At 43.9% G+C, this 27,908-nt stretch overlaps 4 protein-coding genes and 1 pseudogene across 4 annotated transcripts; 1 reads left to right on the top strand and 4 right to left on the bottom strand.

Annotated features, from left to right (window-relative positions):
• Positions 1-3,640: 3,640 nt before the first annotated feature.
• Positions 3,641-6,247, bottom strand: LOC147796436 (uncharacterized; annotated as a pseudogene).
• A 3,278-nt stretch (positions 6,248-9,525) lies between these two features.
• Positions 9,526-11,839, bottom strand: LOC147796435 (uncharacterized). Its single transcript, XM_087147590.1, has 4 exons — positions 11,813-11,839; positions 11,230-11,595; positions 10,840-11,096; positions 9,526-10,311 (listed from the first exon to the last, which is right to left on the bottom strand). Exons 1-4 carry the CDS (start codon positions 11,837-11,839, stop codon positions 10,005-10,007), a joined length of 957 nt encoding a protein of 318 aa, XP_087003716.1. The 3' UTR covers positions 9,526-10,004.
• Positions 11,455-13,774, bottom strand: LOC110989819 (uncharacterized). The gene is made up of 6 exons (XM_087147306.1): positions 13,634-13,774; positions 13,065-13,280; positions 12,388-12,941; positions 12,055-12,264; positions 11,708-11,899; positions 11,455-11,595 (listed from the first exon to the last, which is right to left on the bottom strand). The coding sequence occupies exons 2-5, from the start codon at positions 13,124-13,126 to the stop codon at positions 11,886-11,888; spliced, it is 840 nt and encodes a 279-aa protein (XP_087003432.1). The 5' UTR covers positions 13,127-13,280; positions 13,634-13,774; the 3' UTR covers positions 11,455-11,595; positions 11,708-11,885.
• Positions 13,775-13,793: 19 nt separating this feature from the next.
• LOC147796434 (uncharacterized) lies at positions 13,794-19,374 on the bottom strand. The gene is made up of 4 exons (XM_087147307.1): positions 18,972-19,374; positions 14,542-14,652; positions 14,330-14,395; positions 13,794-14,230 (listed from the first exon to the last, which is right to left on the bottom strand). Exons 1-4 carry the CDS (start codon positions 19,150-19,152, stop codon positions 13,929-13,931), a joined length of 660 nt encoding a protein of 219 aa, XP_087003433.1. The 5' UTR covers positions 19,153-19,374; the 3' UTR covers positions 13,794-13,928.
• Positions 19,375-19,378: 4 nt separating this feature from the next.
• On the top strand, positions 19,379-27,906 carry LOC147796433 (uncharacterized). The gene is made up of 8 exons (XM_087147305.1): positions 19,379-21,516; positions 24,630-24,926; positions 25,052-25,204; positions 25,326-26,122; positions 26,247-27,033; positions 27,125-27,334; positions 27,459-27,671; positions 27,761-27,906. The coding sequence occupies exons 1-8, from the start codon at positions 21,291-21,293 to the stop codon at positions 27,904-27,906; spliced, it is 2,829 nt and encodes a 942-aa protein (XP_087003431.1). The 5' UTR covers positions 19,379-21,290.
• Positions 27,907-27,908: the final 2 nt, after the last annotated feature.

Below are 27,908 nucleotides of genomic sequence, written 5' to 3'. Positions count from 1 at the left end.
CCCAGCAAGTCTTCCTAGAAATAGCAGCATCTGATATGTGACCCAGACCCAAGTACTTAAAAATATACATTGATCGAGTTTGGGCGGCCTGTTCTTGGCACGGGTTTCTTGTTCTCGCGCTCAAACGGCGGGAACATGACTCAAGAACACTGTTCTTGGAATAGGATCACACACCCACCTCCTCGTCAGGGTTTTACAGGAACACACGGAAAAACTCGTGAGATTCTGATTTTTGAACAGCTGCAAAAGTAGAGAGATGGCTTCCAAAGCCATAGAAAATGGGAAGTGTTTGCAAAATTTAACATTAATTATTTTCCTTAACACAGAAATGAATGTTCCTGTTTATATAGAAAAAAGTTCAGCCCATCCAAAATACATTAACTCTCGAATAACGTAGCCTACATGGACGCCGCCATATTGAATGTTGCTTGTCACTAACTACCAGCGATAACCAGTTAATTGTTTCCGGCGTTCGAGCGGCCGACCCGCGAATAACAAATCGACTGTTCGTGAACAAACGGGAACAAGCCGCCCGAACTCGGCCTTTGTGTCTAACGGAACAATAGAGCTGTCAGTCACTCCTTGGGAGGTTTCCTTTTCTGCAGAGCTTGGAAGGATTTATTTTTGAAAGTTTTTTTCATCGGGACTTGCCGAGCCACTTGAAAATAATCAGTTCTCCCCACGTATTTTTGGTGTATTGGCATCCAAGTCAGATAAAATCATGACATTAAGTGATAAAACAGCTGAATATTTTTGTTCAATGTTTACAAAAAGTAAACCTTGAGTTTTTTTCAGTTTAAGCATCTTTATTATTTTGTCAAGTAAATTATGGGCAATGAAATCTCCACAGTAAGCACTAGAACATGTTTGTTTAAGTTTTAGAAGTAAATGAAAGTTTGTTCAATTTAAAACGTTCGCCAATTTATTAATTTCATGTTTAATGAGAAAATTAACAGGACAGGTGGGGAAAAAACCCCAGGAAATTTTAGAGTTGAAAACAAAGGAACACCTGCAATAATTTTCTCTTTATTTCTAATTTGAAATTCAGAATCATTTCAATGTTTTGTAAGTAGAAAAAAAATTGATTTTGAAAAGACGACTTCCGACTATAAAGGATAAGATGAAGTCGCACAAGACGCGCCACACGACAAGAAATATTTATTTCATGCATGGCTTCACTTGGGCACTGTACCTCTGTTCAACCCTCGAAAATATGTCACAGTCAGCGACGGACGGCGCGTTCGTGAGAGCATCGGAGATAATTCCCTTGGGCAGGGTACTTTCAGGCTAGACTGGCTAGCTCCAAGAATTTTTACCTTTGGTCCGTGTTTTGCAGCAACAGTGATTTTCACGCGGCGCAAGGTCACCTGTTTTGTATAAAAGCAAAGTCTAAATTTCTGCTACGAGCCTCTGCCTATTAATTAAATGCAACACATGAACATAATATTCAAGTTAAAAAAACGTTTATTTCTCACATAAAACACCCCACCGATAAAACAAGCACAAAAACGTGTCCTGCTGTTTCTTTTCACTTTTGCAAACTTGAGTAGTCTACAAAAAGTAACTTGGGTAATGATTACATTTATCTCCAACTGGCCCCCACGACTCTGCGCGAAATTAATTCCGATCTTAAAAGTCAACATTGCATTATCGGCACTGCTCTTCTTTCTCCAAGTGAAACTAGATGCATTGGAAGTGCAGTTTACTAAATTGCTGAGATTGGATGAAAATTACAAAGGTTGGTCATTTTGTGAGGATGACACTCTTCTTGTATCATTCTTTGACTTATTAAAGAATATTAGCATGTTGACGTTTGCCGGAAGCAAAACGCTTCTTTTGCTGTTGACAATATTTCCAGCAGCCGAAAATACACACTCTGAGGGAAGAGATGTCGGGGGATAGTGAGGAATTTCCGTGCTAACTTTGACATATGAGAGAAGAGAATACTCTTATCTCGCCACCAGTTAATGGGGTCTGCTTCATTGTTCAAAGAGGGTCCGCACATGTATGCATCAAACTCTGCTTGAGCTACTGCAGCTGCATCAACCTTTGTCTGTGCATTGTCTTCTCTGTTTCCAAGTAAAAAGTCCATGCCAGATGCCGGTCGGGTTTTAGTGGGCTCAAAAACAATGAATAAAGAACAGAGTACGTTGTATGAAGATTCATTTGAATAAATCATCAAAATCATCATTTAATTCTGCAAAGAACAAAAATGGACATACTTATGAGTGACATTGCGTTAAATCAATCCGAGCCGTCTGGATAAACCATTTCTGGTAAATTTGTTGCAACAAAGTCATTTCAATTTTTAAACAACATTATGATCTTCACAATAATAATCTGATCGTTACGATGCGTGTGTCATATCGAACAGAAGATTCAAACTTACTTATCAGATACACCGTCCATCAGTTCAGCAACAACCAGCAGTTCGTTAACAGATACAGTCTACAACAGATGCAGTTCACAACAGATGCAGTCGAACTGGATGACATAAGATTTATAATTGATATCATAAAGCAGGAAACTGTACACACTAAATGCTGTAAAACTGACATAAATCTAAAGCGATGGGGCGTAGGGGGTAGGACTGGGCATCAAACTGATGATGCGACGAGAGACATTCATCTTGAGGTTCTTTGAATGTGCCGTTCAATAACAGGGAGAACGTAGATGATCTCCAAAAAATCCCCCAGTAATGGCACAGCCTGGCTACCGTGGCTAAATGGACATCTAGAACCAGTTTCACAAATCAGGTTACTAAACACAGCGAAACTGCCGAAAATAGTTGAAAAGTTACTCCGGACGAGCACGTCTCCGGCAGGGCTGGAAAAAATGGCAGCTCATCCTTTACTATGGGGAGTCTTTTTTCCGTAAAATAGCTTCTTTTTACCTGGCAAAATATTATTATGATTTTAAATTTCTTATCAGAAATAAAAAGATAACACTATTGCAGGTGTTCCTTTCTTTTAACTCCAAAAGCTTCCCACTTTTTTCACCTGTAAGCCGCTGTTTATTTTTTCATTGAACGGGAAACCATTGAAAGTGATAAAATGACAAATGTTTTCAATTGGACACACGTTTTTTTATTTCTAAAACCGAAACAAACGAAAGGTTTAGCGCTGACAATGGAGATTATGTGCTTATAATTCTCCCTTGGAAATCTGACGAAAAAATGAAACTGTATTCATAAACTTTACTCCTCTGTGGGCTGGAGGCATGGGAGACCTTGACAAGGACAATAAAATGTATCCCTTGCACGTGGACGGGTGACACTGCAACAGTACTTGATGTGTGTCCAGTGCAAGCAGTTTTCAAACATGCACTGGCCCCACGACGTTTAATAGGTAGATGGAGTAGGCATGTTCATTTGGCCGAAATCGGCGGCAAATACACCCCTTGCCACTGTTATCAACATTTACGTCGCTGTCATCATCAGTTGGCGTTGGTAGTGCTAAAGCCGAAGCAATGTGTTCCCGTACAGAAGGACGACTTGGACCAGGCTTAAAGGAGAAGCTGTGCTGGGCTTGGTTGATTTTGTTTTCCCTTTGGATGACGTCTTGTTGCTGGCCCAATACTCTGAGATCTTATATCTCGTGTTATCTTCTGTGATGAGCTTGCCCGACACAATCGAGCTCAGACATCGTCTCTTTTTCGGGATCTTTCAATGACGAGAGAAAACAAATTTGGCTTGTTAACAACAGCGATTGGGATTTTAAAAAAACTTCTTCTCCTCACACAGATCTGGTCTTGAATCAGGAAGGTCGGCAGATACACGGTCACCTTGGGGGCCAACCACCTGGGAGGCATCACCTTTTTTCCCTTTTGTTTCCGGGTTAGAAGTGGCACACTTGTTGAGAGCTTTGGCTGGTGCATACATGGCATGATCAACTACACCACCATTCAATGGGTAGATTCCAGCTTTCTTGAAGGAGCTCCTCAAGTTCTGGGGTGAAAGGGCCTCTGCGTATGCATTGTATACAATCTCACAGATTGAGTATTGGTCGATCCCTGTTGTTGAGTTAGCCCGCATGTGTCGGTGGCAGAGGGAATTATATATGCTCTCAAATGGTATCAAAACATGCCAGATCAAGTGGCTGCAAGACAAACAGCAAAGTCTTTCGGTCTCTTGCCCAGTCATCAGTGTTACGTTTATGTGAGATCGATGGCCATCATAAAGGAATATTGGCTCGTCTTTTCATCGGCTTCTTGAGACGTATTTCAAGAAGTGTGATGAGAGGTATATCATGAAGATGGAAGTCTCATATCATGAAGATGGAAGTGGACTAGCCACTGTCGCTTACGGTCCCAACTGTACCAGCTAAGCAACCGTTAAGTAGCTCCTGTCTCATACGTTGTCCTTGGAATACAAAGTATGGCGGTAGTTGCTGTCCCAGAGCATTACCTGCACCGATGATGGTAACCGTCATTCCTTTACCACTTGTCATGGCAAGTGGGTTGGATGATGAGGCTGAGCCAATTAACGATGAAAGGTGGGGAACGGTCTTGTTTGACACCCGTCTCATCCACATTGAACATGCGCTCTGATGCATTCTCCAATTTTTATGCTGTCATCACCTCTTCAAGCCCAGTGAAGTATGCCTTCACCTTTTTTTCAAAGGTTGCCTTTGCTCTGTACAGATCAAGACTTCGTGGCTTCTTCACCCTCAGTTCAAGCCATCTTGACATAAAGCCACGGGACCACTTGAGGCTGATTCGATGATCTTCACCCCGTTATTAAGACTGACTGCATAATTTGTGGCTACGTCAATGACTTCAGCTCTGCTGTATCCATAGCCCAGTAGAGTCATCTTCTTCAGGTGACTGACCAGGTTGTTCTCCTCGAGGATGAACAGAGGAGCTGGTCCCGACCTGGTAACTTCTGGATCAACTTTCCCCTGAATGTGATCCTGCAGTGTGGTCTCTGGGACACCAAACAACCTTGCAGCGCTGCAAACTGACTCGTTCTCATCAACAACTTGCCTGATGTGTTTGTTACCGCTGATGATGAATAGTTCCAGGAGGTCACACAGATAATTAGGTGCTGAGGAGTGAATACATTTAAAAACGAGTCTTGCCACAGCAACTAGTCTTGCCGCAGCAATTTGAACTCTTTGTAATTTGTTAAGTTGAACATGTGGCAAATCATAAAACAGGCTATTACAATAATCCAACTTGCCAGTGATGAAAGCATGAATTAAAATAACGAGAATTTTGCGTTTTATGCTATGGAGATGATAAAAGCTAGTAGAACAGACTTTCGTAATGTGGGAACACACAGATAAATTGAAGTCAAACAAGAAGCCAAGATTCCTCCGAATGTTCACGGGCACGATCTTTGTGTTACCAACTGTGATATAAGGAACATTAACTTCGGACAATTGTTGTTTGGAACCAAGGACAATAAACTCAGTCTTATACTGTCATTTAACATCAGTCTGTTATGCAGCATCCACTCTCTAATACCTCGGAGGCAACTCTCCATTGCTCAGACGGCAACCTGTTGATTAATTAAGTTATCAGGTTTAAAAGATATGCAATTGTGTATCATCCGCGTAGCAATGCACATCAGGTAAATGAGTGTCAATGATATAAAATAACCCTGAGGATGAGAGTACATGACGAACAACGGAGTTCCAAGACAGGAATCTTGTAGAACACCACAGGTAAGATCAAACTTGTCTAACTCGGATCCCTGTATCACCACACGTTGACCTCTGCCGATTAGATAAGATGAGAACCAATCCAGTGCAAGACCACATATGCCAAATTTGGACCTATAGTGTGATCAACAGTATCAAACGCAGCACTTTAAGTGTAGTAAAGTAAGTATAACGACATGCTGACTGCTCATTTTCATAAGAATGTCATTGTAAACCTTGATGAGAGCCGTTTCAGTACTGTGATTTTTGCGACAGGCAGACTGAAGTAGCGGACACAGTTTATTAACAGTTGTTTAATCATGCTGTCACAAGTTGGCTCTCGGTTGTCATAGAACCAAAACGACTTCTACATAAAAAATGCAATCCCTTATACAATCAAGAAATAAAAAAAAAAAACTAAATCAGGCTTAGCTGTGATCTTGATCTTGCTTGATCCAACTTGACCAGTGGACATGGGTGAAGCTCCGAGTCCTTGGTAGTCCTTCGCTAGGTCAATAGACTCACCGATCCAGCATGATGATGGGGAAAAGGGGGAAAGTGAAGACGATAGAGAGACAAACCGGGTCGGCTCCCCAAAGCGACATGACCTATGGGTAAGTACCCTGCACCAACAGAGCACACAGGTCAGTGATGAGAAGGAGAAAGGGAGAAAAGTTTCAACAACTTTTGTCTAACCAGCAAAGTGCAGACAGCACTTGGAGACAGCCTTCTCATCAGGTCTGAGATCGCTTCTGAGGAGGACAGGGTGCCCTGGGCCTCCTATAACGGGTGGGCCATGTGCTCGGAACAATTGATGCAGTATGGTCTTTAGTCACTAAGTTTTCTTGGATAAGGAATGATCTCGTCTTTCGTAATTAAGACTTTCTAAAGATCACGTACCAGGATGTGGTCTCAATTTTATAGTCAGTTTAAGGTTATTCGCCCATTTCTTAGATGCATTGGTCAAGAAAACATATAGTCAGTCGGAAAAGGAAAAAAACACGGGAAAAGTGGAAACACATAGATTAGGCAGATGGTTTCTCCCGTCCGGCCTTCTTGGAGAGGGGTGTGCTGTGGTCAACACACTTCCGTGGGAATGACACTTAGTCGGAACCAACATCTTTAAGTGGCATTCTAACAGGGTCCAACAATGCACTTGGTTAAAAACAGCCCTTTCAATCAATTTTGACACAAATGAAAGATTGCTAACCGGCCGGTAGTTTTCTAACACCTGCTCAAGATGCTTTTTCAAAATAGATGTAACTAAGGACTTCTTCCACTCAGTGGGAAAAGTGCCAGAAGTAAGCGAACTATTGATATTTCTAGTAATAGCTGGAAGTAAGACATCAATACAATCAACCACTAAAGCTGTTGGCATAGGATCAAGAGAGCAAGATCTAAGGGCTGAATCCCTAATAATTAACTATAATTACAATAACTTTGTCTAATCAACGAAAGCCAAAAGCCATTGTGAATTACCTTTCTTTAAAATGTATCAGTCTACGCCTTAAGCATCTATGTGCTTATATTTTTTAAAAATTATTTTCATGGGAAATATAAGCATATTGCAATATGTTAATTCATCCCATGTGTGATTGCACAACCTTTCAGGCATTAATTTTTCAAGCATTAAGAAAATGATGTAACGAATGTGTATTTTTCGTATGTTTCTCCGCATTCTTAGTTGTCAATTGAGTCACGTGACTTCAGTAATACACGAACAACGTTTTTGAAAAGTAATCTGAAACTTTTAGTGACACTAACGAATATTTTAATTGCCCCGCAAGGTAAAATGTTTTTGAAGCTTGGATACTACAGGCCTAAATACATCAACTTTAGATAATTACGAGTGCAACTTGTCGGTAGGGCCTTAACTTTCCACTTAGTTCGATGAGCGAGGAGAATAGGACTTCTTCGGCACGTTTGGTGGTATTTTGCCTTACTCAAAGCTTACATCGTGCGGCGCAACACAGTAGGTAAGAGTGCGAAAACAGGGCCCCTCGAAATCGGGGCCCCGGGCCCACGATTTATGTATCAATATACGGTGTAGGACAAGCGCATACTAGTCGTACTAATCAGCGTCAACACACCGTCAACACACGTCAACACATTGATAGTAACGTCAACACACCACCAACACTTACAAAATGCATTGAAACCAGACGTATCGAACTGTAATGTATACGCTCAGGAATAATTTCTATTTCATCAAGTTTACATTTTACTACATTTCAAGGGGTTTTTTTCACGCAAAAAATTGTCTCTGGGCAGCGCCGCTGTTCGCCGCCATCTTGCCTTCTCACGGCATTTGGACTGAACCGTGGTTTACTGTATAAAGGTGACCCCCGGTAGGGTAATGATATGGTCCGTCTGATCGATGCAACATGGCTACCGGCCACCGTCTTTCGTGGTTGTGCGGAGGGTGTTATTTTCGTGAAATAAAACGGCTCCCCCCCCCCCAATGTCGCCTACTGTTGTTGGCCAAATTGTATTTTAGGCATAATAGGCCTAATGCTATCGAATTGAGTATTTGTTAACTTAGAAGGTGCTTTGGGTGAGTTGACGGTGTGTCGAGTTGCGTTGACGTTAATTAGTACGATCGGTGCATACAGTTCGGCAATACAAACATTTTACAGTGCTTACCTTAAAAACTTTAAAGTACTCGGAAAACAGTAAATCGGCAAGGCCTACTTCGTAAGTGATTCGTGTGGCCCTTTTGTAATTAAGGTCTACATGTACGTTTGTAGACCCTGCCAATGTTGACTTGAAATAAAGTTTGTAAAAATTCTTTTGGGCCTTGGAGTTCATGTTTGTTTTTGTTATTAAAATGAAAATCTTTGTTCTTGTGTGAGATGAGACGAGACGTAGAATTTTTATTTTTTGTCTCCTTTCTTTTATTTGGTACAAATTATATATCAACACAACCGAATGTTTTGTTCAACTGTTTGACCCATATGCATTTTTTTGGGGGGGGGGAGAGTGGTAAAAATGTTTGTGTGTATGCATAGGGGCTTTAAATTATTATTTTTGTTTGTTTAAACAGTGGTTGAAAATATTAAAGTGAATGTTGTGTTGAAGTGTTGTAATTCCTGCCCTTTTTGAAGGCAGAATAAATGGGCAATCCGTGCTACTGTTGGAGGCACTGATAGCATCCATTGTTAGACCCTGGATGGCGAGCCTGAATTTATCCATCAACCTCGACAAGTGGCTGAAGACATGGCAGATCCATGTGCAATGATAAAAACAGAGTATGAATGGAAAAATCATGTGATCTTTCTAAAGTACTGGTTGATCACAAGTTTGGCACTGATTTCTAACCCAAAATAGTCTTAGCTCACTGTCAGCTCTGAAAGAATACTCTGTTATCATTTAGCCTTGGATTTGAAGGTCCCAAGCCCTTAGACAAAAGCAGAGGGAAAACCATTGCTACAGAAGTAAGGAGTGCACTTTATTTTCCTGAGAATGCACCTGCAAGTGTGATGGATTGAATGTGTTGGAAATCATGGAAGACTCTTGACATCGTAAAATTCTAGCCGTTTGTTGAAAAACGTAGGAAATTGCAATTCCTAAGGTTTTTTTGTTCAACACCACTTTAAATGAAAGACAGTAGAGCTTTTTTTTGAAAAAGTACAGTCAACTCTCGACATATTACTTTGTTTACTGCATGACTATCAAAAACAACTTGGAAAAATGTAGAAAAGCATCCATTAAAAAATGGGGATTCAAAGTAGTACGTGTACATGCATTTTGTTTTAGCATTGTTTTTGTGTGATGTGAGTTGACTGTATTCACACCATTATTAACAAATTTGTGGAAGTGAACTAGCAAAGCTACCGAATTGGAAATGTAACCGGTTCACCAAAGAAAGCAAAACTCTCACCAGTTGTTCACATCATTCAAAGACCATGGTTTTTATTTCAGAAGAAGCATTTGTCACATTCTTATACGCAAGAAATTGAAAGCATTTGAGTCATGGGTTACATAAGTTCATATGTGTACACTACTTTGTTGAGTTTTCTGATGTTTTCTGATTTGATTTGCTGATGGAATGCAGTGTTTTCAACTGGAAATTGTCATTGGTGGATTGTAATGTTGAGTTTGCAGTTTTTCCACCCCACCCAAAAAGGATTTCTGTTCCGGTTGGCCTCTTAATGTTCTCTTAAATCAGCTTGGACAGGCAGTCGTGTGAAGTCAACCATGATAGTGATTTCATGAATGTAGAGAGGTTCCACAGGCTACCATTCCCGAGCAGTCACCCCATGTTACGAAATAAAGCTGAGTGCTTGAAAAAAATGAAAATTTGTCCTAAGAATTTTTCTTTGTACCTGTAAACGTCCTGGAAAATTTGGGAAGAAATCTTAATTATGAAGTTCCAAATGAAAGTCCAGTTTTCTTTGAACAGGTATGAAACTTGGACTTGGCAAAAATGAGGAAATTAAAATCTTCACAATACTCTGTACAGTGTTTTCCAGTTTTCAATGGCATGAGTGTTGCCTCCTCAGCTGTGTTTGGTAGAATGTGATAAACGTGGGGGTTCCCTGATAGGGGGTTGCAGGATGATGGTGGGCCTCTCCGCTGGTGGGGGCTCTGGCAATGTGAGGGGGGCCGAGGCAGATTGACGCCCATCTCGAGCACCACCTGCTCCTGCCCCTTTGATTTCTTGTTGTGCCTGATTGAAGAAAGAAATGATATGGTTTGAATAGGTGATTGTTTGCTATCAATTTAGCACAGACTCTGTTGAACTTTGTACCCTCCTGACATTAGAAACTGTACTTCGTAACCGAATGTTTGGATTAGATCGTTACTTTTCCTTTTTTCCGCATGTCACAATCTCTGGATAAATTGCATGAGGGTTGGCATGTAATAACCTATTTTCACCCAATGACAGTGTATCTTTTTTGTCCCCCTTTGGCGTGGGGGGGGGAGTGATGGCCGATCAAACATTTCAGTGCTCTCTGCCTTAGGAACCTTTCCTTTTATTCGCATTGACTCACACCACATTAAAATGAATTAACAAATCACACCAGTGGATGAGGGTTCGCTGGTTGATTTCCATCAACAGGACTTTTTGTCGGATGTTTGTGTAGGCCAAATTCTTTGTTTTTTATTCATGACAAAGAAACTCTTATTGAAGACCTCTTATTGAAGAGAATCAACTATGAATTGGTACATGTATGACTTGTTGACTCGTCCATACCTTCTAGTGTTGCCAATGCCAGCAATCACAGAAGTCCCTTTTGACTGTTTGAACCTCCCCTTTGAGAGCTTAGGCTGGTGGTGGGGTTTGCGGCGAACAGTCTTGTCAAAACTGTGGAGTGCATTCCACAGTTTGATAATGTTGTCCGAAAGGCTCTGGCTGATGACACCACTTTCGTGCCGGAACTGAAAGAGGCAGTCTGTGAGAGCCTCCACCCTGTTGTACCCAGGAATGTTGTGTACATCAATGCTGTCGTCCTGCAAAAAAGACAAGAATTAAGTGGAATTTTCAGATACAAAACATGAAGCAGTAGTGACATTTTCTATTTCTGCATACAATATAATGGCTCAAGGTCTGTCCATGAACTCAGTTGTTTTACATTGTACTTACAGGCTCTTCTTTGTAATCAGGTGGGTCCTCAAGCTCCGCGGCTTCTTCGATGACTGGTGGTACAAGGACAAGGAGAAGTTCATAGTCAAGGGGAGGCTGGGTGGTCACTGGTTGGTCGGCATCTGATGGACTTGGTGGTCTTTGAGACAGCGTGGTTGGCTTGGCTCGGCGTGGACTTGATGAGGCCCTGGGTGCATTGATCTTGCTTGATGACGATGCTGCATCACCTGCTCCAGGAGGATGAATGTCTGTTGGGTGGCCCTGGTTTGGAGTTGGCAGTGGTTGCTCCAGCTTGTCAATAGGCAGCACAACTGGCCGGGAAGTTGGTTCCAATAGGTCTCTAAAATGACATCCTACGGCCCAGCACTGCAGGAGAAAAAACCAAAAACGAGGCAGGCATTTAATTTTTCAAGTACTGTTTGTGTTGTAGGAAAACTGTTACAGTGGTTACAAGAACAAAGAAAAAAACGATACTTACTTGCTGTTGGCGGTACCACTTTTAGGGGTGGCTCCACTGCCTCATCCAGTGGAGGGATGGTGGGGTCCAACTCTGCCTCATCCTCCTGGTAGGCCTCATCGTCGCCATCAATCTAGTCAACCTCAGCGTCATCGGGGAGTACTCTCCAAGGACCGTATTGGTCTGATTGTAGAGGTACTCAACCCCAATGAGCTGTCGTAAGTCCAGAGAAAAAGCAAGATGTTTTTTGTTTTTTTCTTCGGAAGATGCACAGCTAATTTGGTCTGCATGAAGACAATGAACCTACATACAAGAATCTGCCATTACAAAATGGAGTTGTCCAAAGAACTAGGAATTTTATTGCATACCAGTGTACTTCTGGGAGATGCTGTGGGTGGGGTTGATGGCTTTGCCGAGCAAACGTTGTCCCAGTTGGTCCACAGCATGCTGCAGGTAGCCGCTGTAGACCCGGTGTTCAGGGGCATCAGCGGCGATGGCGTCTGCTGCTCGGTCTGTGTTCCAACGGACTAGTCCATCCATGAGATATGCTTGGTAATGCACGTCGTTGGCGGTGGTCCCTGCAAATTTAAGTCCAAAATTTAATCAAAGCTTGGGGTTCCTGCTTGTATGCCAATGCAAAACCTAGAATGGCTGTGTACAGTAGTGAAAAATCTCTATAAACAAAACAAGTGAAGTTTTACCAGGAATGAATCGGTTAAGGTGGTTGTGGAAGGACCCTCGGTAGGTGGGGAGTTCTACAAAACCTATGCAGGCCTTCCCTGTCTTTGTGTACAGTTGCACCCCAAGTGGGTCCTGGATGCAAACGATGTGCTTTTTCTGGGACTCCCAGATGTCCCAGATGCGGGCCGAGTCAAACAGAGGAATGCCCATGGTGTCGCGCCCCTGCTCGCCGTCCAAGGTAGTGATGAGGTCCTTGATGAGGCAAGTAGTCTCCTCTACACCACGGGTTGTCCGTCTGCAGTAGCAGGCCAGGGCTCTCTTGCCCATACTGTTGGTCACGTCTTCATCTGAGGGCCTGCTGATGTTCCGGGCCATCAGCTGATTCATCTTTGCCTCTCTCAGACGGTTGACATCCTCTGCACTCCATGAGAAGATGCGTGCAGAAAGTCGCCACAGGAAGAACGGGTACAGTTGATGGGACTCCGTTGAGCAGGTGGAGGCAAATCTCCTCATGAAGTGCCAGATGTCAAGACGGACTTGCAGATTTGGCCAGCCACTGAAGAGTCCGGATGTCCTTTGTAGGCAAAATAAGTCCATAACTCTGTTGTTACATTTTCCATAAATTGTTTGGTGATATTTGGTTCCCAAGAAAGAGAAAGACATTACTAAAATTGACCACAAATCATGCCTGCCTCACCTGGTACCGCAGCAGTCTCTGTCTACGTAAACTACCTCCGGGGGGGGGGGGCACACCGGCATCCTGGTACCGCTTGACAAGGCCGCGGGTTATCTTGCGTAGACCTTGGCCTTCTGCAGCTGTCAAGACGCTCATCAGGACTTGGCCGTGTTCATTGCCAACGTTGGTGGCCCATGCTGCGGTACCTCGAGAATGGCCAGCAAGTTTCCTTGCGACCTGCATTAAATATTTAAAGAGAAAATTAGCCTCAAGAAGAACGATACAAAACAGGAACCTACGCTACAAACTCGACTTAAAATATATAGCATTCACAAACTTAGGAAACAATTGCTGGGTTAAGTATGTAAGCGGACTACTACGCTTTTTTAAAGTAACACATTATCATCTTCTTGGTGGAATCCACTTTGAGCACATGCCCAAAAGTAGATGTAATGGCTGCCTTCGTTTCACCGATGCGCTGCAGAACATCAGTGACATAGACTGTCAGCAGCCAAATGTAGGTGGGGATGGGTGTCATGGGGGGGGCTTATCAAAGCTGGGGGGGGGGAAATAAGGCCCCGCTCACTAGCCTTGGTGAACTCCTGGCACTGTGAAAGGTAGTGTGCTGTTCGATGGAGCCAGGCTTCACTGTGTTGCTCATGCAGCTTCCTCTGCAGCTGGGAGGGGCTGTTGCCCAGCCCTCGGGACTGGAGGAGGGCACCACCTTGATGTCACAAGCTAGCCTGTAGGTCAAGATGGCAGGAAACTGCACTCGGTGCCCGATGTCCAGCTGCTCCAGGACAGCTTGGCTCCAACTGATGACTTTTTTCTTGCAGTGAGAGCACTCAAGGTACTCGGCTGCCAGGTTGTAGTATCTGTCGATGTCTACAACCTGACGCACGTGCGGGTACATGCCTGCCGAGAAGAGCTCTTGATCACTGCAAGAGGGGGATGGGCAGGTGAGCCGCAAGGCCCACAGTTCCGGGGCATCCAAACAAGGAGGCGGTGGGTAAAGAACTGGGCAGTCTTGGGTGGCTGGCCATGGATGGGCCGAGGCTCGGGGGGATGGAACCAGAGGCGATTCACCCGTTGGTAGTCAATCTCTGGTGTCCCCCTCTTCGATGACTTGAAGAGGGCCCTGGACACCCATAGGTGATCCTCCTGCGGCAGTGTCTGCCGCCATCCCTCTGTCAAGAGACACTCTCCGATGAAATAGATAAATCATAAAAATGTTACTTATGCATTTCCAGACAAGTCACTTCCATTTTCTTCTTTTTTTTACTGACCTTGACTCGCCACGCTGCTAGACTCTCCCACTGAAACTGCTTGGCCAGTAGTTGACGGCTTGAGCTCTAAAGCGGTGCATACAAAGGGGGAAAAAAATGGAACAAATATATGTCTCAAAGGAAAAGGAAGGGGGGCCTCGTTAGTCAGGAATAGCAAAGCGGATTTCATCCCATATAACGGAAAACATAGAACGTGGTGTGGAAGAACTCACCCTGCCCTGCTTCATGGGGTGTGGGAGGGGTCATGAGGGGGTCGACCTGCTCGAGGGCAAGGGCCAGCTCATCCTCGGTTAGCTCATCAGGATGAGCCTTACGACGAGCCTCTGTGAAAACAAAGCAAATACCAAAGAAACATTTCAACAAGTGTAAGCATTAACACACATAAACCTCAATAAACTACAGAGGGACGCACACAATACACACATACCTCACCGTGGTCGAGCAGGTGATGAGGGCACCGAAGGAGATGGAGTACAAATTACCGGGGCAACTGAAGCAGCAGCCGGCATAGATGAAGAAGCCAGCCGGCTGGGACCACCAAGACGTGGCTGTTTCTCCTTCCTTTTCATCTCAACTGCCTCACATCCTTCCGGAAATGACTCGACATACTCCTTCAGTGCAAATTTGTTGGCGCTGATAGGGGATCCACAAGGCTTTTCCTTGCTGACTGATCAGCACAAGTAGGCACAATACCCTAGATCGTTTTCCACGGCTCAGTGGAAGGATTGGCCTTTGCATGAAAAAAAAAAGCAACACAAAAAAATCCCCCCTTTCAAAGAAAGCCAACATCAGTGCATGTACAGGTAACAGTTTATGAATGCAGTGAGCATTACATACCTCCAGACAGAGCCAAGTATGTGTTGCCGGGGGATTTAGAATAAACCCTCTGATCATGTCAAACTTACTTGTCAGCCTTTTCAAATGGAATTCAAGTGTATATGTCAAGATGAAAATAAAGCAACAAGACAAAGACACTCTGGGCAATAGGTTTACATGACATTGTATTTGCAATTAACACAGTTGGCCCAAAACAAAGTGAGATTTCCATTCTTTGTTTTAGCAATTTACTTTGCAACGTAAACTGAAGTTGGGTCATGGCCAAAATGGCAAGCTTGTTATCCACATTGCCCCCCTGCTCCCTCACACGGCGGACTGCATCCTTTCGTACAAGCTCCGGATCCATGCCGTGGGGCTTCAACTTGCCTTGGTGAGCTGCCAAAAAACTCTGGGCCTCCTGACTTGTACCAAGGCTGATCCTGCTCCCTATCCTGCTAAATCATGGAAATTCCATGATCTCTACTAACAAAAAATTACAAACAGAGGCCAGAAGTGGAGAAAGAAAGACTAATTCAAGCACAGTGACATCGAATCAAACATTTCAACCTGGTTATGTTGACCTGTGGGAAGAAAGAACACTGAAAGGAAAAAAGTACAATGAGGCAATTGTCACAAACTAAGTATACATGCTATGCCAGTTTTTCTGTATGCACTAACAACACTACCAAAAAGAAGAAAATGTCAAACAAATATTAGAACATAAGTCTCACTAATTGTGCGGTGGAATCATGAGACGGTAAACATGTTGAGAAGCCGCATTTGACAGTGTAAATATGAACACTACCAGAAAGAAACATCTAAAAAATCAAACCTTACAAGAAAAAGGAAAAAAAACACCCTGACGATACACCTTAGCTATAGGCTATAGCTTTAATTTACCTCAAGCCTCAAGGATGTGGCACTTAACTAAATCAAGGATTCCTGAAGAAAGAACTTCTGTTACTGCAGCTGTGAAAACAATAACTGCACAATCTCAACTGTCATTGAATAAATTAGACAGCTGAAATGCCACACACACACATTTTTTGGGATTGGACAACTGCTTACCTAGGACAATTTATGGCATGCCAGTGGAAAGGGCAGTGGGGTGGGGGGTGTCACCCCATTAAACTTCCTACCCACAAATGGGAAATAAAACTCTCCTGTATAGTCAATATTTACAAGGGCACAAACAAAGAAGAAACAGGCAGTCCAAAAACAATGATGCCTGTGTCAAAGCTGACTGCCAGACCATGGAGCTATAACACAACAATCATATCTTGCACCTCTCTGGTTCAGATATTAAACACTGAGTGGGGGGAAGGCTACATGATTTGTCAGCTAGCCAGCCATGTGTTCACCATTATGGAAGGGGGAGGGAATTGCATGTTTACTTCAGCCTGGCTGGGGGAGGAATGGGACTGTCATTTGTTACAGACCATCTGCTGTTAGGCCCCAGGTCTAGTCAATTCTTTAGAGGGAAATGTCCTTCCCAGTAAACAGTTCGCGTAAAAGCATTTCACACATTTAGGTCTTTGAGGCCAGCGATATCCCCCAATGGTTGCAAGTGCTTGGCTTAAAGCGAATTGTCAAAAAAACTTCAAAGCCAGAGATATATATGCAACCATACGGTTGTTGTGTTTGTATTGCGCATGCCCAATATGTATTAGACTCAGGTTGCAGCCGTTCATCGGTATATCAACAGTAAAAACACCGCCAACCTCTGTGAATTGCGGTAGACAAGCGGTTACATACAGCATAATGGTTTGTGATGCATGGGGTGTGGCTTCGAATCACGGGTCAAAATTGTGGGCAGGGAGGTTTTTTAAAGGAAAATAAAGCCTGAATGTTATAGGAGCCTAATTTCACACGTGAAGTTTTTATGGTTGGTTGAGCATCTTGATGTCATGCATTGTGCTTGGTTGTGAACCGTGGTTTGGCTTCATACATGTGATTGCATAGCTCAAATCCATCCAAAACTTACAAGTTATTCTTCTTACCTCCGGGTGCTGTACGATATATGGCACTATATCTTACCTAACCGTGGCAAGTTCAAATGTATACTTTTCGCCGGTAAACCGCCACTCTCATTGGCTGAAAGTTTTTCGCAATACAGGCTATGCACGGACGTCACGTGCGCAACACACAAAGATAGCAAAAGCCCAACAAACCGCGGAGCCGCCATTACTGAGGTCAACTGGTCAAATCACTTGCATGCCACTCGTGCAAAGGTTGTGCAACTTGTTTACATTTTCTTGATACCTGACAGACCACATATTTGGCAAGTACTTGCTTGCACCGTTTGCACCGTGCTTGCGATCTGTTGCAGTAGCTCCATGATCGCTGGCTCGTTGGGCTATAGGGACCGTTAACATCATGACTAGGTTGTCAAAGTATGCAGAAGATCTTCCAGGGGCCGAAAAAGCCAGGTACGCACAAAAACTGGCAAGCAGTGGCTTGGATAAAGATCCATATTATCTCGATGCCAAGGACCTGGATGTATCGCCGGCTGTCATTCCACAAGTAAAGTGGAGTGATTCGTTTGTATGTCGACACCGAGCGACCATACACGTGAGGAAATACAAGTTTGAGACTTGATATCTGTACAGACAGTAGGCATTTAAAATAATTAAATAAATTAAAAAATAAATAATTAAAATAATATAGGCCTAATATTCTTGTGAAGTTCGGATAGAAACCATACATTTTTAACTACTTGGGAGCCAGATCAGATTCTTCATTTTCATCTTTCAAGACCCAAATTTTGGAATTTTATGAAACAAAGTTCAGCTCTAGCTTTAAATCAGATAATATATGTACTTGGGTGTCTAACTGTCGCTGTGCTGGCTGTAAATATTAATAAATTCCCACTTGTCTTATTTTTCTTGGGGGGGAGGAGGTCGTCATGCGGTAGGATAGCTCTGTAGAGGTGCTGGTCACCTGTGCTGTTCCATCTTGCCATTCACTGGCTTTTTAGCACGTTGTTTTTTATACCTGTCATCTGATTGTTGTGTCATGTCAAATGTTTTATGTATATGTTTGTAATGTATTAATTTTTTGTCTTTACAATAGCCAGTGGAAAAGTGTAATAAAATAAATAAATAAATAAATAAACATACCAGTATCATCTGAATTTGATATCAGTCTAAATTCATTTTATGCTTTGAAGCCAACAGTTTTGCTACTGAATTGTCTTCAAGCGGCTTTGCACAAAAGTAACAATTTACAAGCCCCTTACTGCTGCTTTTCAGTGTTGTTGAATTAATTCTGAGAGAACAATTTTCCCAATCTTAATCTCTACTTGGTTAAAAAAAATTGATCAAAAAATTTCAATGAGGGAGTCCAAAAATATTTCACCGGTCAGTTGGTGAAAATCCCTTAAGAGTGTGACACTTTGACTTGTACCTGGCTATGAGGTTTATCATGAGTTGCATATACAGACATCACTAATTTTTCACAACAGTACTGGTAGGCCTATGTCTGCTGTCAGAGACCGATAATATGTCCAAAAGTAAAAAGACAAATTTAGTAAGAAAAATACTGAAGCATTTACTAAGAAAGCACTTCGAATTTGTTAGACCATGGTCAGACCAGTCCAACGGGGTTTTAACACAGGGAGTCAAGTGATGTCCGTATAAGGAACGGCTTCTTTCCCGAGTTTTTTATTTGACCAGTTCCGCACGAACGTTGAACACATGATAAAGTGTCGTCCCACTCGTATCACTATGTTTATCGAACTCTATCCGTTAAGCCAAGTCTTTATCGTAAAAACCTGTGCTTTCACTTCATCGAACAAGGGCAAGTAATTAATGAATATTTGGCTCACCTGAGATAAAGTGTGCTGAACACACTCCCGAAAACTTGGAGGGTGACCATCCGTGTCGCTTGATGTTGCTCAACGACTTCAATCTTCTAGCCGTCAATAATATAATGTTTCGACTTCTCGGCCCTGAGATTTTACCACGACCAGAATGCAGTGGAACGACAGACCATGTTCTTTCCTCCATGGACAGACCCTCTTATCTCGTCTTCGGCTGGAACAGCCAACCACGCAGCAACAGTATTCCACATTCCAGTAATTAATGGTTAATGGAGAATGACGATGAACACCAAAAATTAACAGGCCTAATCCAACAAAAAAAAACTTTGAATATAGCTTCACTAGTGTAGCACGGACTCCCGCTGGTAGGGCTACTAATAATTTGAATAGTGAGTGTCCACGAAATTAAATGGCCGCGCCAGGCGCGCTGGAAAAAATATTACAAGCTTGCTTGACCTCAGTGAGGGCGCTGTCGCCAGTATATGCATAGACTTTTATGGCTGCAGACCACTAATTTAAGTGAACATTTCTGGCCAACCATTAGCATTAAATGTTCCCCCCCCCCGCAGTATCTTTTGAAAAAGGAGATTGTTTGGCCCCCAAAATGGTGAGATTGTGTAAATCCTTACCAGGATCAACTCCTTGGGTCTTTGAGTTTTCATATGAGAGCAGAATGGCTAAAAACTACGTACGGTGGGGGCTTGAACTAGTGGACTGTACCCTTATTGGCCATCGGTTCATTCCAATCTGGAAGAGAAACCTAAGGAAAGTCAAAGGTCGACAAAATCAACAGAACCATTGCAACGCGTACAAAAACTGAGAGAGGACCAAAATGACCAAACAGCGCGTTTGAAATTCGCACACGTACCTCTTTTTTCTCTACAAACTTGAAGACGTCAAGATTTGGCAAATTGAGTCAAATTAGTGTATTTTGGGCCTCCGTAAACCCATTTCGCCCTGTTTGCACCGTTTTTTTTTCGTTTTTGCGCTACAGAGAAGTTAAGATTGGCTCACATTTTCTCCCGAAATTCCGTTCGTTCTTCTCTGTAGCGCAAAAACGAAAAAGGGCAGCGCAAAGCTGCGCAAAAGCGCCTGAGTGCTCCACCGAAACTTTTTTCCGTTGCATTCCTGGAGTTTTCGGCCCTCACCCCGGGCCAGAGGATCTTCCGCCCGTTTTTGACGGAAACGCCGTTTTCAGACGTTTTTGCCGTCCTCTCCCAGGCCATGCAGATGCGGTGGTGCGATGACGTATGCGTGACCTGTATAATTGTTGGCCAATAAGGTCAGGATAGGAAGGAGCCTCGGAACTCGCACCCCGGCAATCGTGACGTGTTCCCGGTTCAGTTGGGGAGACACCCACCCTTCACGGTCGGGGGGGGGGAGTGAGCAAAACTGTTTTATGCATAATGCCTTTTGGTCTGTGTTTCTCTGTCGCCTATTTTCATTCCTGCTTCTAACAAGCGGAACTTGAGAAATTGCACTTTCCCCATCAAAAAATCGAAAAAAAGAAAAACCATGTCATTTGAATTTTTATGAGGGGAAAAGACACCAAATGTGGGATTTTGTGGAGCTTGACTTTGCAATTGATTTTAAAAGACCAAAAGTTGCGTCTTTCTGAACAGTGTGTGTAAACTAGTTGCTGTTGGTTTGAAGTAATTGACCTTCATAATTGTGCCTCACTGACCGCTTGTGTCTTGAGTTTGGGCTTTGCAGTATTTGGAAATGACTCTCTGGAGTTTTATGGTCCAGATGTCACCAAATGGAGTCCTTTCTTGGGGGTACTTAATTACTGTGTGGAGGTCATTGTGCACGGTCAAGCCGATGTCGGTATTGAGGGATAGACAACCACAGTGCAGGCTGGCCCCAAAAGGTTTGAGTTATTTTGTAACTTTTTTGTCTAGGTTGTTGCAGTAAGCCATCTGTTTATTTGATGGATACTGGTTCCTTTGTTTACCAAAGCAGGTGGTGTGTATCAGTCCAAGTTTTATGACCTTTTTCCAGGTAGATGGATTAGTGTAGTGGGTGGAGTTAGCACCTTTTTAATCAGCCCCATCCCATGATTTCAATTCAGACCTAGCCAATTAGCAGCTGGCAAGGTCGTTGTGGATACACATCTGACCAATAGCATGTCTCGGTTCCCATGTGCTGAAGCCAGAGCAAGTTTTACGGTGTTTGGGCACGAGGATGCAGATTTTCAGAGATTGGTGTCACTCCGATTCTGATGTTAAGAAGAGTGAGACGGTCTTGCAAACTCTTGAAGCCAGTCTTCCTGAATTCTTTTTTTTTTGCATTTGAGACCACCAGCCACCGCAGCAGCCTACCAGCATGTATGCCCCTCGGTTCAAGCGTTTCCATGGAATCTTGACTCTGGGTACAACTAGCGAGGCCTGTTCCTTTGCCTTGGCCAACCAGGGGAAGGAAAGAAGACCCTGCTGCTTGCCAGAGGATGTCAAGAAGGAGGCAGTGAAAAGGGTGAAGAGGGAAAGAGGGGACACCCAACATCGACTAACAATTTTGGCATTCACTGAAATACAGTTCGGCAAGTATCAAGGTAAGTGCAGCATCAGAGTCCTTTTACATAAAAAAGAAATGTGTACTATTAGGACTGTATTGTGCCAAGTATTACATGTTCATGTAAGAGCACACTAATCAATGGAAAAGTTCAGTAACGAAAGAGAAGAGACATGTTGCGTTGTCATGTGAATTGTTTTTTGGTTGAAAGAAGATGCCAATTGCCAGCACTGTTCATAGTTGGAAAGCTTTTTAATCACTTGATTTACCTGAAATGGATGCAAGAATACTTGCCCCATCACTCTTTTGAGATTTACCCATGGCACCTGAAATGTGCATGTTAAAATGAAATGCATGCCACGACAGAAGAACATGTGTTGCTCTTAAAAATTGGAAAGAAAGAAGTAGGGGAATTCAACTTAGCAAACCACCAACCTAAATATGAAATGTAGGAGAAGAAATTGGGCGACATCCTCTCATCATTCTTCGAACAACAGACAATCATTCCCACCACAGCGCACATAACTGGGTAATGAATCTGGAGGAGATGGGGAAATATGTGGTCAAATTCGATTGTAGGTCAACTCGCCCCCTGGCCGACTCGCCCCTTACCAGCTCGCCCCTTACCAACTCGTCCCCTGACCGACTCGCCCCCTAGCCGACTCGCCCCTTACCAACTTGCCCCCTAGCCAACTCGCCCCCTTACCGACTCGCCCCCTGACCGACTTGCCGCCTGACCGACTCGCCCCCTAAGTTTGCCAAGCACGTATGGCCGGCCCATTCACCATTTAAAAAAAATACAATCAGTCAGAGATGGAATCGGTGATTGCTGCCCTTAAAAATAGGTTCTGGGGTTTGCAGCTGGCACGCAAAGTTGAGTTTGTTTAGCTTAGTTGATATTCCCTTCGTGTGAAATTGGGGGTAACAATATTTTTTTTATATTGGTAAAACTAATTCAGTATTATCGTGTGTATGGGTCATGGCGCAGCGTTTCCTGTGTATTGTCTATGGGATTTCGTGCGCCACAACACCAACACCCTACCATATTAATTAACTTTGCGAATTATTTCAGATAAAAAAATGGTACATATAAGGCATAATGCCCGGCGACGCAAACCTACGGAAGTGTTAAGGACACATGATTTATGACAAAGGGTGTAACGGTCGCTACACACTTTCAGGTTCCGATAACTTCACAGGATGCATTTATTAGTTCACAATTAATACTAAATACTGATTTATTTGGTGAGTACAGTCATCAAGGATCACATTGTTGATCGGCCATATTGAATTATATCCCAGCATGATCTGGTGCCCGTTACTTGTAAACAAATTAAGAACACTCTCAGAGATATTCAATTCCAAAACAGGAATAAAAATTACGCAAATAAAAAAATTAATAATGGGGCGTTAAAAATTGACATTAGTGTACAATGTACCACTATGACTTTATACATCACACAAAAAGCGTATATTCAAGAACCTAAATCAATTTTCGCAGTATATGTCAGGTCCCAGTTGAGTGAATTAGCAAAAGAACACTATAACTAACTAACTAACTGGATATCGGGTCACTTCAAGAAGATACAGTCACATACCCAAATATTAATGGGACGGAGGGTTCGAAGTTGTTGATCCTGAGGGTATGTTGGATGTACAAATAACCTAATCAGACAGTGGACGTAGAAGCGTTTGAATAAATAAGTGATTAGTGGTGATGTCTAAATAGCCATCATTGTCCGTGAGTCGTTCGTGTCGCGTCGTTGGTTAGAACCATTGTTGTTTTTTTTTAATACATTGGGCCGGCCATATTTGCTTGACGTTCCGAGGGGGCGAGTCGGCCAGGGGGCAAGTCAGTCAGGGGGCGAGTTGGCCAGGAGGCGAGTCGGTCAGGGGGCGAGTCGGTAAGGGGTGAGTCGGTCAGGGGGCGAGTTGACCTGACACCTCAAATTCAACAATCTGTTCTTATGGCAAGAGTCCAGAAAGATAGTGTTCTCATTATCTTGCATAAGGATTTAGTTGAAGTGACATCATTTAGAAAGAAACAAAGATCTAAACGTCTTGGGTTGATTCTCAGACTGATGACAATGAACATTGACGCTCTTACCTTCGAAAACACAGAGAAACAGTCTACAGTAAGCATGTGGCCCTAGCAAGGTCACATACCCCGCATGCAGAAACAACACACACATATTGTGTATAGTACATGTGGGTCACGAAATGAATTGGGGGCCATTTCTTTTTTTACGATCCCTGTTAAGTGAGATGTTTTGTATTTTTGTTTAGAACTCGCTGTTTAGTTTGCACTGAAAATCTCAACCAACGAAAAGAATTATAAATCATTTGAAATCAATTTTAGTGATACATCCCTTGCCATACTTTTGAAATGGCATCCATGTCAGATGTAACTGGGAGAGAAAAATTTCCTACTTTGGAACCCAGCCCAAATTCATAGAATGACACACATACATCTGCTTGGTGCATAGTTGCACTCTTGAAGAAGGAAAAGGAATAAGTGATGCATGTAAGAACTAGTGCTACTCGACAGCAAAGTGCACAAACGAAAAATTGGACTTATGTTTATTTAATGTAATTAGCATGAGGGGAAAGCATGATTCTCTTGATTTTTTTTCCATGTCTAATCCACTTTGTTTCTACTAAGAGACTGTCCAATCCTGCAGGTTAATGAAGACAACACTGTTAAATACAACAATGTTTATTATCCACCATTATATACCCAAACTGAGGTTTACTTCCATGTAGTTATAGCAATCAGTTGTAGTGTAACATTTGCGCTCGAATTGGTGGTTTTACATTTGGAAAATATCAGGAGTAGCCACATTTAAAGAAACTGCGGGCAGGCGTTTGTATATATTCCTTGAACCTGTTAAAAAATTAGCCCACAAGGGGGAAATTGTGTGCTCCTCAAGATCATGAGTATATTATAGTATTTGCATGCAAAAGAGGAGAAAAATTTAGCATGAAGCCACATATGTATTTCGTACTGTCTCCAAATGGTCTGGAGATATGAAACAAAACCTTACACCTCGGCTGGTATATGTATATTTTGGGGAGAGGGGTTGGTGGGATTGTCAGATGAGTTTGCTTGGATTTTAATATTCACTGAATAATCTAAATTGTAACTTTATACAGGAGCAACCTTCAAGTGGCTAGTGGAAAATGACTTGGGCTACTGTGCCTATCTGGTTGCTACACTTGTGAATGAGCCCAAGTCATCATCCCCCTTGAGTGTAAACAAGTTTGCATTCAAGGAGTATTTGGAGGCTTTTCCTGAGGGAGTGGAGGCGGTGGAGATGAAGGCGGGAGAGGCCCCACGAAGATCTGGCCGTCTTGCGAGCAAGCCCCGTCCCACTTTCAAGGAAGAGCTCACCGACGAGGAACTTATAGAGGCCATGGAGGAGTTTGACCCTGCTGAGGCTATGGGATCAGGTTAGAACACACAATTTACGTGAATGTAACAATCAATAGAGCCCCTGGGCTCTATAAATTTTTGTTTGGGTTTTCTTTTGTTTTATTATATGCGCTATGCATATTCTGGCGTTCCTTTAATTTAGGCAACAAGGCTTCCGGAAGTGGAGGAGATGCTCCCACCAGGAGTCGCAAACGGCCACCATCTGCCAGCAGCAAGCCCCCACCCTCCTCCAGTAGTAGACCCCAAAAATCCCCCAGATCTGAGACTACCTTGGTTGCACAGGCAGACAGGCAAGGTTGGTACAGTTTGGAAAAAAAGGAGTGCAACGACTATTGATACATTCATGTTGTACAAGTGTGCATGTGTAGCATTAAAAAAAACGTCCAAATGTTTCTCCAAAATGATACTCATTACAGAGTGTGTTCTTACCGATGGATGGAGGCGGAGTCTTCCAGAAGTGGACCACCACTGGGTCTCCCGGGCAATCTTCAAGCTTTCCCAAAAGGGAAAGCCGGAGATCGACTACAGCAAAATCAACCGCCTGTGGTACGACCCTCCTCCGCCACGTACCGTCCATGGTCAACCCCCCAAACCGGTGTTGTTTTATGCACACCGACTCTTGCTGTGGATGCCTCGTCGGCTTTGGGGCATGCGACTGGTCTGTCCGACTGACTCTTGCAGTGATCGAGAACTGTACTCAGCGGGCATGTATCCTCATGTCCGTCAGGTTGTGGACCTTGACGGGTTCTACAACCTGGCAGCTGAGTACCTGGAGTGCTCTCACTGCAAGAAGAAGTTCATTGGCTGGAGCCAGCCTATCCTGGAGCAGCTGGATGTGGGACACCGTGTCCAATTCCCTGCAATCTTGACGTACAAGCAGGCGTGTGACATCAAGGTCGTCCGACTCCTGCGCACGAGAGGAGTGGGAAATGGTCCCCACCAGCTGCAGCGAAAACTACAGGAACAACACAGCGAGGCCTGGCTCCAGAGGACAGCCCAGTACCTGTCTGCATGCGACGCATTCATCAAAGCCAGTGAGAGACAGCTCATACAGAAGCCTACCTTTGACCCACCCCCAAAGATGACCCCTGTCCCCACATACCAGTGGCTGCTGCAGGTCTATTGCAACGATGTTCTGCAGCGCATCGATGAGACCAAGGCAGCCATCACATCCACCTTTGGCAAGATCTTAAAAATGGACTCCACCAAGAAGGTGAGAAAAGATTTTGTTTGGCACAGTTGTTGATTCAGCCACAAACCCACTGTATGTGTATGTTGTGGTAAATCATGTGGAAACACTTCCACAATATATTTGTGTGTGTCTCTTTAAACTCCAGATCACCAGAAAACTAGCAGGATCCACCCGAGGGACGGCAGCGTGGGCAACAAACGTCGGGAATGAGCACGGGCAAGTTTTGATGAGCGTGCTGACAGCTGCAGAAGGCCATGGCCTTGACCACATGACCAAGGGCCTTGTTGCACGCTACCAAGCTGCCAACGTGCCTCCTCCCGCACTTCTCTATGTAGACAGGGAATGCTGTAAGGGTAAGTCGCACCTCTTCCCCGGCTGGCCCAACCTGCAGGTCCGTCTTGACATCTGGCACTTCATGAGGAGGTTTGCAACAGGGTGTACAACTGACTCTCATCAGTTGTACCCCTTCTTTCTCCGACAACTCTCAGCCTGCATCTTCTCGTGGAGTGCCGATGATGTCCAGAAGTTACGGGAGGCCAAACGGACCCAGCTCCTTGAGGCCAAGCATCACCAGCCGTCTGAGACAGAGGTAAACAACAGCATCAGCAAGAGGGAGCTGGCCCGCCATTGCAGAAGGATGACACGGGGAGAGGTGACGACCACCCAACTAATGCAGGCCCTGATCACCACCCTTGATGGGGAGCAGGGGCGTGACACCCTTGGAGTGCCACTTTTTGACTCGGCCCGCATCTGGGAGATCTGGGAGTCCCAGAAACAACACATCTCCTGTATTCAAGACCCCCCTGGTGTGCAACTTTACACCCAGACTGGGGAGAGAGTGGTGGGTGGAGTCACCCTACCATTCTACAGATGTGCTCGTGGGTTGACGTCATTGGAGTCGTTCCATCTCCATCTCAGGAACTTCATTCCTGGTAAGACACCAGTAATCTTGCATGTCATTATTGCAGTAACACTCCTTGGTCAGCAGTTCTTTGAGTGTGTTGTCTTCCATCTTTTTTTCAGGGACGCAAGCGAACGACGTGCACTTTCAGGCATACCTGCTGGAGGGGCTGGCGAGGTGGAATGAAGATCGTGCTGCAGAGGCCATCACTACCGAGGCACCTGAACATCGGGTGTACTCCGGCCATCTGCAGTACTCTGTGGATCAACTGGGGCAGCGTGTGCTTGGCAAGAGGATCAACCCATCACACATCACACCCCAGAAGTACACAGGTAGGATATGTCTTTGTTTTCACAGAAATGACTGATCACAGTCTAAGTGGCCAATCAAATTCAAGTAATATGGTGGATGTTAAGTCTTACATTCATATTGTGAACCATTTTTTTCATGGCCCAGGAGAGCGCATCGGGGTTGAGTACTTGTACCAACAAACGAATAAAGTGATCGACGAGTACATCCCCGATGATGCTGAGGGCGACGAAGAGGACGAGGATGACTACCAGGAGGAGGAGACAGAGCTGGACAACACAATCCCCCCCGTGGAGGATTCCAAGCCCACTACGGAAGTTCCACAAGCTTCCTCAGTGCCTCACGGGCCAGGTGCTAAGCGTAAGTGAAAAAAAAGTACAAAGAGAACAGATTGGTATTCTCTGCAAAGAACAACAATCTTGAATGACACTTTTTCTGTCACATTACAGCCAGCTTACCCCCCCGTCGGAGAGCGTTCAAAAGAGCACCTGTGCCGCTGACACGGCCGGGGTCGTCTTATTCTCCTCCTCCTTTGCCTGAGCCGTCCTCTTCGTATAGCCCCACCCGTCCTCCCAGGCACACTGATCCTCGCTGAGC

Source organism: Acanthaster planci, linkage group LG16, assembly GCF_054643075.1.
Source record: "Acanthaster planci isolate LZ-2023a linkage group LG16, COTS_SCS, whole genome shotgun sequence".
Classification (NCBI taxonomy): domain Eukaryota; kingdom Metazoa; phylum Echinodermata; class Asteroidea; order Valvatida; family Acanthasteridae; genus Acanthaster; species Acanthaster planci.
Note: the sequence above shows the minus strand (reverse complement) of the source record. Positions and strands in the feature narration are given on the sequence as shown.